This window comes from Daucus carota, chromosome 8 (assembly GCF_001625215.2).
Source record: "Daucus carota subsp. sativus chromosome 8, DH1 v3.0, whole genome shotgun sequence".
NCBI classification, from domain to species: Eukaryota; Viridiplantae; Streptophyta; class Magnoliopsida; order Apiales; family Apiaceae; genus Daucus; species Daucus carota.
In genome coordinates this window covers 12983945-12994592 of record NC_030388.2, presented here as the reverse complement: position 1 = coordinate 12994592, position 10648 = coordinate 12983945, and the positions used below count along the sequence as shown (strand labels likewise).

The following is a 10648-nucleotide window of genomic DNA, read 5'->3' as shown; positions in this document are numbered from 1 at the left end:
TAAAAATCAACACTAAAATAAATAATTATCAATTTTTTTATTACTTATAATCATTAATTTTATTAATCGAACTGACAATTTAAACCGATCACTTATCAAATTAAGTCATTATAAGCATAAGTCATAATTTTAGACCGGGCTAAACAACCTCAAAGTTATGAAGTTACTAGACACATTCATTCTCTAGGTTTCCCGCACATCAGGCCATCTATACTATATAATGTATAGTTTGTAATACAAAATTTTGATTATCTTTTTCTAATTTTGTATTTTTATTATTTTTTGTCATTCTTAAATTATACTCTTTTAAAAAGAAAAAGAAAAAGAAAAAGAAATGCAATATTAAAAAAAACCCATCTTTTGTAACTACAAATCTGCAATACGTGAATGTGTCTTACTCTTGCATTATTAACCAGTTCAAAGATGAAAAATACTGGTAATGTAATACAATAGTGATGTAATACAGGACAAAAACTCCGTCATAATCCTTTTAAGATATTATGTAGCTGATATATGATAAAGTATATTTTTTTATAAATGAATAAAATAAAAATATGAAAAATATAATTTATAACTAGTTAAAAAAAACTGTTATCAACAACACATATTAACATAAAATATACTAGTAAATAGATTTATTCCATATTATTCTATTCAAAAATAAATTGAAAATCTATACTATTCTATAATAAGCAAACATGTGTATAATTTTCAGCACAAATTTTTGGTTATATTTTTTTAGTTAAGTTTTTTTTTATCATCCTTAAATTACCCTTATTTAAAAAAGAAAAGGAGAAAAAAAATCATATATTAAAAAACTCTCTTTTTGTAACTACAAGTATTCAACACGTGGAAGTAATTTAGTGATATTCCTCTTAAAATTTAGTGATATTCCTCTAAGAATTTAGTGATATTTCTCTTAGAATTTAGTAGTATTTGCTTTAGGATTTATTTATATTTGAGCTTGGTTTTTAGTTTGTACAATAAGGTGGGTTTGTGGTAGAGTAGGACTCTCTCCCTACATATATTATATATTAGTTAAGAATAATTGGCGGATTGTGATTTATAATATGATATTTGTTAGATTTGAACAAGTGAAGATGTATTTGTCCGGTGTCTCATTTTTATTATATTAATATGAACTACTATAATTTGTCAAGTAAGATACTTAATTATCATGATTACTTGTTAAAACCAACACAAAAGTTTGCATCAAAATTATAAGTTGTACTTTTTATATCTTGGAGTTAGCATCAAATTTATAAATTGTACTTTATATCTTGGAGTTATAAGTTGTACTTTATATCTTGGAGTTAAATCTTCACATTTTAATCATGTCGTCATATGTGATATGTTCTGGTATGGTTAGGCTATGTCTGACCATAAATAAGTATGATTATTTTTTTTATTGATTTAGTAAAGTTTATTGGGAGTGTTAATGAAAAGAAAAATTTAAATGTTTTTTATCAAAAAAATAACAAGTTGATTGGATTTTTTGGTGGATAACTCATTCTGCACTCAAAAGATGAAACTATATCGCGCTGGACAAAGAAACTTTTATGAAAAACAAGATGTGTTTATTATTATTATGAAAAAGAAAAACCAAACCTTCAAGACAGAAGAAAAGATAGCCTAATCTCTAAGAGATTGGTAACCCCAGTTTATTTGGATTCCAAACAAAACTTTCATAAAACCTAGAAGCTAATAATATAGAAAAAAAGTAGCTTGAACAGGAATTAAGGCAAGATGAAAGGTAAAAACAGACACAGATGGGTGGGTCTTTGATCTAATTGCCCTTGAGAAGTGTGAGGGCTTCAGATTCTGTGGGCAGGGCTGGGATTGCTCCTTTCTTTGTGGTTGTGATGGCTCCACATGCACATGCAAACTTGAGAACTTCCTTTAACTTTGCTTCATCCTAAAAATTCGACATATGTTTTAATATCAATAAGTTGAGTAAACTGATTGCAACCATAATTGCCAAGACGAAACTGATCTAACAACTACGCTGATCAAATGACTTCTTACCGTGATCACAGATTGATCCTTAACCATCTTACATAACAGGGCACCGATGAAAGAGTCTCCTGCACCAGTTGTATCAACAGTTTTCACATGGAAACCAGGAATAGTTCCATGGAAATTCTGCACACAAGTGGACAGGCGTTAAAAATATGTAGTGTAGTGACAAGTAATGTAGAAGTAAGAATTTAAAGAGGAAAAAGAAATTATTATACCTTGGTATAGTAACTGCAACCTTTTTCACCAAGAGTGACCAGAAGAAGCTTTAAATTAGGATGCCACAAGGACAATGCTGCCTCGTCACTGACCTCTTTGCCGGTGAGAAATTCCAATTCGTTGTCGCTGACTTTGATCACATCAGCCTTGTCCCATATGCTCATAATTTTCTCGCGTGCTTCCTTGGCTGATGGCCATAGTGGTAGCCTCAGGTTTGGGTCATATGAAAGTAGGCAACCCGCTTGCTTTGCGGCCTCCATTGCCTTCAAATGCGCTGATCTGCAGGGCTCCACAATTAAACTGATAGATCCGTAATGGAAAACTTTGGCCTGTGCAAATAAGACCCTCCATTAATCTCACAATAAGAATTCACCGTTGTTTTAGAAACAAACAAATAACAGTTCAACTACTTGAAAATATTGAACATATATATATATGCTTTTTAAAAGCAAGTGGCTCACAAAAAAATGTGCACCGATTAGTGTTAATTATTACTATATATATCTTCTCATTGTCAAAAACTGGGGCATGAGGGCAGTTAATTATTGAATATTGTACCCAAGGGTCCCAACCACAGCATGCGTAATATTCATTGCATCATCAACTCCAACAGAAATTACTCTCTCTCACCGGCGCGTGTAAATTTCTTGCTGATCAATGGCAACGAGAATACTGTAGCTACAGAAATTCGTTTCTATTCTTTTTCCAATTGATAGAGCAGATATGTACATAACAAAATTTTAAAAAAAAAAAGGACGGAGACAGACACCAGACAGGAAACGTGTGAGTAAAAGAATTTAACTAGAAGCGAAAATTTCAGTTTGATTTAGTTGCAGACCAAAGAATGCACAATTTAATTAGATTATAATTAAATTATAAAACTTTTGCACCCAGTCGAAACTTGGATCTCTATTCTCTATGTATTGTATATGGGTGCGAGAAAAAGACAGTTTGATTTAATTATGACATATTTGTTGGGGGTGGAGGGCTGGGGGTTGTCAACAAAAATATACTAAGAATACTAGGAGTAATGTCCTCACCTACCAATACCATGGCATGCCCCTCTCTTCTCACATACAAACTAAATATAGAAATACAAAACTTCAAGATGACACTAGTATTATACTAGTAGTAGTAATTATATTGACAAAAGGCCAACAACAACCAGCTGCTAATTCTCATCACTACTCCACCTAACATCCCCTTTAATCTTAATCAAGTACCACCACTGCTTTTGCACAGTCAGCTTTACCCTTTAAACATGCTCAAACACATCTCCACATTATTATAAAATATGATAAAAACAAACAGTTATAAAAATAATACTTAATCACCTCAATAATTCATTCTGAACATATAATAATAATAATATATATAAAGCAATTTGTTTATACATTCTAAAGATCCCTGATTTATTCAAAAAATCCAGATTAATTCTTAAAATATATTTTACTGATTACATTCTGATTTGACTAAAAATCCTCAATTCATCGGAAAAATCTCCAAAAAATTCTCAATAAATTGATTAATTCCGATTCTCGATTTCTACAACAATGCATATCACACACACGGTGATGAGATCAACATGAGGAAGCAAAGATCATATAATGAGAGATCTAAGGCAACAGCAACATGAAGTAGTAAAATTAGTAAAGTGCAAGTGAATAATAATACTTGAGAGTAGCTAGTAGTGAAGCAAGTACGTACAGATTTGATGAGATCCAGATTCAACTCCTCGGGAGTCAACAACATGTCGGCACTCGGATTCCTGTAGAACATAAACTCACGCTCCCCGTCGGCGCGTAGTGTCACGAACGCCAGCGCTGTTCGAGCTCCTTGATCGAACTTGATTCCGTCGCCGGACACTCCATTCTCCTTGAGTATTCCGGCGAGCATGTGACCGAACTCGTCGTCTCCTAGCTTCCCGACGAACGCCGCCTTTCCTCCCAGCCTCGCCACCGCGATCGCCACGTTCGCCGGCGCGCCTCCCGGAGCTTTGAGGAATCCCGGTGCTTCCGCCAGTGAAACGCCCGACACCGTCGGCACGAAGTCGATCAGCATCTCGCCGAAGCTCACGATCAAATCGCCACCAGCCATTATTACTAGTCTTTGTCGAGAGAGAGAGAGAGAGAGATTTATTTGTAGTCTACGTTTATGACTTGTGAGAGAGAGATGAGTTTATTCTTATATAAATAGAGGAGGATCCGGCGGAGACTATTTAGAAACAGACTACTGATCAAACTCTTTTTCCTTTTGGATTACTCTTAACTCATTTTATCCAATATACACTCAATCAGGATTAATGCTACTCCGTCTCATCAAATTCTTTACGTTATTTTTTACACGTATTTTAGGCTCCCAGGAAATATACTTACATTATATATTTATTTTTCTTTTAAAATCCTGAAAAAAACTTTGACGTTTAAACTTTTATTCAAATAAAAATTAAAAAAACATTATTGAACTATACATTATAAGAGTCTCAAAATACGTGTAAACAATGAACGTAAAGGTGAGACGGAGGGAGGAATTGTTTTTTAGGAAAGAAAGGAATTCACGCATCATAATCAGGATAATGTAATTACACCTATTTAATATTAATTATTTTTGAAATTTGATTTATAAATATGTAGACGCCCATTTTTAAAAAGTAATTTATAATAATTTATTATTGCATTAACTGTTTTTATATTCATTAAAATATAAAAAATAATGTCCAAATATATAAAATAAAAAACATTTTTCACAGTAAAATTAATATCTCTTTTATAAATAATAAATAATTATTTTAAGTTACAACTGATCCAAGATGGTCGTCAATTGCAAGGTAACCTCCCTTCGCCCACAGGATAAGGATAGTAAATCTTACTTTAAGAATAGGATTGGTTAACTCCTTGGACTTTGATTTGGCTGCTTATCTTTAATCGGACTATTTATCTTCTTTTTCTCTTCCTTTTTTAATAAATTAAATTATACTTATTCCATATTTCTATATTTGATTGTTCGACTCTTGGAAACTTTTAAGAATATTCATATTTTCAAAAAAAGTTGTTATTTATATTAATTATCAAACTCCTTTATCATTAAACTAGTTGTGAAAGCCGCACTTCGCGGCGGCGCAAAATATTCATAAATTTTCAAGTAAAATATAATATGAAATTTGTGATATTGGTATCACAAATTTTTGAATTATTACAAAAAAGATAAACGTATTCAAACACGTGTGCTATTTAAAATTGTATGGTGACTATAATTAACGTGTTGGACTGTTCATGAGTATAGATGATAAATAATTAAAAAAACTAATTATTTGGAGTTAAGACACTGACAATCTCATTAGCAAACTATTAAGTATAAATATAATTGTATGATTGCAGAGAGAGTATTGTTTATCTATCTATCTAAGTGGGTGTTTGGCAACCCATCTTAAGCCGGACTTCTCGGCTTATAAGTTATAAGCACTTATTCGTACCGTTTGTGTAAAAAGTCAAGAAGCACTTATAAAAAGCTAGGAATGCTAGCTTTTGTTTCAGGAATTCTACTTATTTCCCAAACACTTTAATCACTTATAAGTTTTATCTTGCTTCTAACTTCTACTCCACTTATTTATTTTAAGCAATAAGCACTTAATTTAAGTTCACCCAAACGGCCCCTAAATCTTAGACTTAAAATTAGGTTTGCATATAACAATGTTTAAATTCTAATTTGCGTCTCCATTCTCATCATCATCATCAATCATCATCATCATCATCATCCAGCATCACTATCTTCCTCCTTTTCCTAACCTCGACAGTAGCTTTCAAATGATCACGTGATACTCCACTTTCCAACTTGTTACCGCCATTTTTTTCCGTGTCATTTACCATGCTTGCCTTCCGTTATATGTGAGTTTGCCTTTGACATTATCGCGAATCTATGTATATTAAATTATGTCATAAACAATAAAATACATGTCACTTATTGAGACAAGAATCTTGTTCAGCACCTAAGATTGTTGTGGAAGACTTGTTGAGAAAGAGTCATATAACTTATTATGCATATGAGCTCCTACATGATGGCCTCAGAGATAAAAAACAAAAAATTGAAAATGATCCAAATAAGGATTCTAAAAAAGGGCTACTACTTCAAAGAAAACTTGATTGCTAAAATAAAGTACATAGACATTCGGTAGTTTGTCACGGGAGTATCCTGATAGATCTTGATGCAATAGGTATGTTTTTTTATTTATTGTTTTTCTATTTTTCTTTCTGATTACCCATCCATTATACCTCGTTATTTATTAAGGACAAAAATAATACAAATAAAAGAAAATGATAAGATTTATTAGAATGCGCCATGTTTCTTTCAATTAGATCACTGATTCTATGTCCGAAAGGGTTTTATTATAACGCAATATGGTTACTTGTAATGACTATAATCAGATAGTGTTGTATTAACTGTATTGACCTGGTAGCTACTAGATTAAGAGCATCCTAGAGTTGACCATTGACCCGTATGATGTAATTTAAATTTTGAATTTTGGACTTATCGGTATTAAGTACGTAAGTCTGATTGGCAAAAAAAAACTTTAAAAAATTGTATGTGTGCAAATGGAAAGTATTAAATTTTAAATTGATGTTTGCCTGCATGATCAACGACGACAAATATAAAGAAAATTTGAATTTGAATTTAAATTTATATTGATAAGTGTTGTATATGATCCTTGACCACTTTCGGCTTAACCAACATATCATCCACACCTCCATGATCATTTTAATTTGATCTTTGAACTTTGATAGGTTTCTCTAGTGTTGATCAACTCGAAAGGCATACCAATATAACCGTAAAGTTCTCTATTTGTGATAAATGACGTATTGACTCATACATTGATATCCAGTTATAACCAGAATATGCATCCATGAAACTGAGCAGGGCATGCCCGACCATTACATCGACCAACTGATTTATCCTTGTTAGCGGAACGCTATCCTTTGGGCATTTTTTGTTTAGATTTGTGAAATCAACACATGTTCTCCACTTACCATTTGACTTCTTAACTAGTAATGGGTTGGTTAACCACGTGGGGTAGAAGGACTTTTTTATCAGACCCGCTCCCAATAGTCTATCCACTTATTGTTTCAAAGCTCGACTCTTTCATCACTAACTGGTCTTTTCTTTTGCCTCATTTCTTTCTTGTGAGGGTCGATGGTCAAGTGATGACACTGATAGAATATATTCTATATGATTTTATTCTCATATTTTATTATATTTTGCACTGATTTGGATATTTATATAATAGATTTTCATGTTTTATTGTAGGGAATAAAGAATTCCAAGTTGAGAAGGATTTGGAGATAAATTAGTCATTTTGGAGCTAAATTCTATTAAAATTCGAATTTATTGGGTTCTACCCGATTTCTACAATGTTTGAGCAATATCTTGAGTTCCGGATGTCAGATTTGGACGTTCTTACGGCCCACGCGAAGCCCTCGGAATTAACTTTAATTTGGAGACAGTCCAAGAAGCAAAGCCCAGCTGGAAAAGCCCGAAAACTGGACAGAACAGAAAGCTACGAATTTTGAGACTAAATCCTACTTGGTTTTGGAGTTTTATTTATATATTAGTTTTAAATATTAAAAAGACTTTTATTATTAGAGATAGGATCAGTTTTATCATGGTACGATATTAGATTAGAATTAGGGTTAGGTAGAAACCATGAGGAGGCCATGACTTTTGTGTACGTGACAACAACGAAGGTTCAAGGTTTTCTTCTATAGTTTTCATATCTTTTCTTGTCAGTTTAATTATGTGCCTTTATTATTCTATCTGTTTTAGTTATTTTATTATTGTCAAGTAGTGTATTCTAGGGCTTAAAGGGAAGCCATGTTTGCACTATGATATTGGCATGATTTCACAGTAATTTGATTTGTTGTGGTAATTCTGATTGATATGTTTTAATATTGATTTGTGTAATCGGCCGATATCATGAATTGATTATATGCAATAGGAGTATGATCGAGAGATATACTACTAGAGGCACACATACGATTAGCAGAATTGAATTTGAATGCGAGAGCATCATTGGATTTCTGAGAGCGTTAATATTCGAGAGAGATTAACATTGCTTTAATTGCTCGATTAATTGAATTACTAAAAGTGATTATATGTGTAATCATGTTTCGAGAGTGTTGATACTTGAGAGAGATTAACAAACTTTAGTTGCATGACCACTTTAATTGCTTTAGCTTAGAGCCAGTCATTGTATGAGCATGGTGGACCTGATTGCCCTAGACTTTTAATATATTATTTTCGTGTCTTATTAGTTAGTGTTAATTAAGTAAAATTAATTAGTTAAAAATATTTCTTTCAATCATCGTTTGCTTTGGAAACAATTGAATGTGACTAAATAGAATTGATAGCATCTGTCTCCTTGAGGATACAACCCGCATTTGCTAATCTGCACTACAACAGACACCGTGCGCTTGCGGTTAGTTATAATTTGACACATCAGACACATAACTTCCAGATCAATAGCAACCATATCAGCGTGACACAAGCAAACACATCTAAGTTAGCTTTGTAAGATTCAATCAAATTTGCTTTCAAATCACATGTTAGTCTAGAGCCGATTTGTGGCACTTACGTGTCCTTATTATCATCCACCTGGTTTCAAATCACTTGTTGGTCCTGTCTTGACAATATCCATACACATTTATGGTTTAAGATCAAACTCTACTTTCGAACTAGCTGACTCTCTCTTTTTATTTGCCGAGTCTTTACTAAATCTCCTTTCCAAGTGTTTCTCTCTGTCATTAGCATCGATCAATTCCATAACTGACATGATCCCCTCAACAACCCCTTTCCCCTTAGACTACCATGTATCTTCTTCCTCTTCGTCAAGGAACTGTACCATGTACATCATATTCACCAGTTTAGATGTTCCAACTGCATCAGTGTCTTTAAACATGGTTTGCTCCTTGAGCAATTTTTTCCTTTTGAAACCTTTAAGAGAATGAAGGTAACACTCTCTAAAATCATGTTGGCATCCTCGGACGCATCCAGTACCCCTTGGAGTAGGAAACTTCATTGATGGGTGATAGATCAATGTTATTATTCTCATTTCTTTGAGAAGTGGCCTTCCGAAAATAACATTATGCAAAGAGTCATGGTCTACGATCGTAAATCCATAACTTGAGTGGCAGAGTACGTTCCCTCCCTTAAAGTAATCGGTAGATGAATCGTTTCCTTAATTGCTTCTCCCCCAAAGTCATAGATGTAGACATTCTCTAACTTTATGTCACTTTTAGTTAGACATAACTTCTTTTGTGTTTCGTAATACAAGATGTTAATTGAGCTTCCATTGTCGACCAACACCTGATGGACGTTTATTGAGCCAATTCTAATTGCCACCACTAGACCGTCATTATGTAGGTGATGGACTCATCTTGCATCTTCTTTAGAAAAAGTAATGTCCATAATTTTGCCTCTGAATTTTTTTTTGGAGGTTTGGACGTCAAGTTATGAACATTGGTTAGAGGTTTACCTCGTGCTTCCTTTGTGTATCTTTGCATTGCTCTCCAAATATGATATGAAGGCTTCTTTCCAGATCACTTGAACATCTTCAGGTTTATCGTTGTTTGGTCTCTAGAGAACCCCTTCTTATATTTGACTTGATCCTCCTATGCGACCTTGCTTCACGGACTATCCATTCGATGAAGTACCCCTCCCTAATCAAAACTTCAATTTCCTCCTTTAGCTGTCTGTATTCATGATTTATAGAGTAAATGATAAAATGATGGCCGAAGTTTGCCAAATTGTACAGAATTGTGGCTAGATTTTGAAAACTACGGAATGGTGGCTGGAGTTCACTTCCGCCTTTTAAAAAGGTGGCGTCCGTGAAGCTCTGTTAATTTTCCTCTGTTAATTCCAAAAAATAAAATTAAGAAAAAGGGTAGAAAAGGAAAATCACCCCAAAACCCTCTAAAAACAGTGTATCTTACCTCCATCACTTTCCTTCTCCCTCGTGTTACATTTTCTCTCTCTAGCAAAAATCACAAACACCCGACTCCTTCCCTTTCTTTCATATGATCAAACAGTTGTCCTACCTCCTTAATCCTCCGTCGACATCCAATCATTAAATCGGACAGAAGCCCCTAAATCGGCAGCCATCCCCACCAAACGCGGCGTCGCCGCGTCCGATGCAAACCCCAACCACCACCGGCCTGTAATCCTTCTCAAATTCTCGCTTTCGAACTCCGACCGTCGCCATGCACCACTTCAAACTAACTTGCCATCACGACCAAGTCAATACACCACAATCAACTTCACCAAGATACAGATACATATGCACAGATATGTATGTAAGCATATAAGAGTTTGCAAGACGAAACAAGAGAAAGTTGAGAGTTTTAGATTTGGTGGATAATCAGTTGAG

The 10648-nt window shown here is 33.7% G+C and overlaps 1 protein-coding gene across 1 annotated transcript; it reads right to left on the bottom strand.

The window, feature by feature from the left end:
• Nucleotides 1–1555: 1555 nt before the first annotated feature.
• Nucleotides 1556–4495, bottom strand: LOC108199984 (fructokinase-2). Its single transcript, XM_064082721.1, has 4 exons — nucleotides 3943–4495; nucleotides 2235–2564; nucleotides 2026–2142; nucleotides 1556–1915 (listed from the first exon to the last, which is right to left on the bottom strand). The coding sequence occupies exons 1-4, from the start codon at nucleotides 4330–4332 to the stop codon at nucleotides 1787–1789; spliced, it is 966 nt and encodes a 321-aa protein (XP_063938791.1). The 5' UTR covers nucleotides 4333–4495; the 3' UTR covers nucleotides 1556–1786.
• Between the last annotated feature and the right edge of the window lie 6153 nt (nucleotides 4496–10648).

Excerpts from the sequence above, each read along its gene's own strand:
- LOC108199984 (XM_064082721.1), bottom strand. The coding sequence starts at position 4,332 with ATGGCTGGTGGCGATTTGATCGTGAGCTTCGGCGAGATGCTGATCGAC. Across the intron at positions 2,565-3,942 it reads ATCTGGATCTCATCAAATCT|GCCAAAGTTTTCCATTACGG; the intron begins GTACGTACTTGC and ends TTATTTGCACAG. Across the intron at positions 1,916-2,025 it reads AGGATCAATCTGTGATCACG|GATGAAGCAAAGTTAAAGGA; the intron begins GTAAGAAGTCAT and ends TCGAATTTTTAG.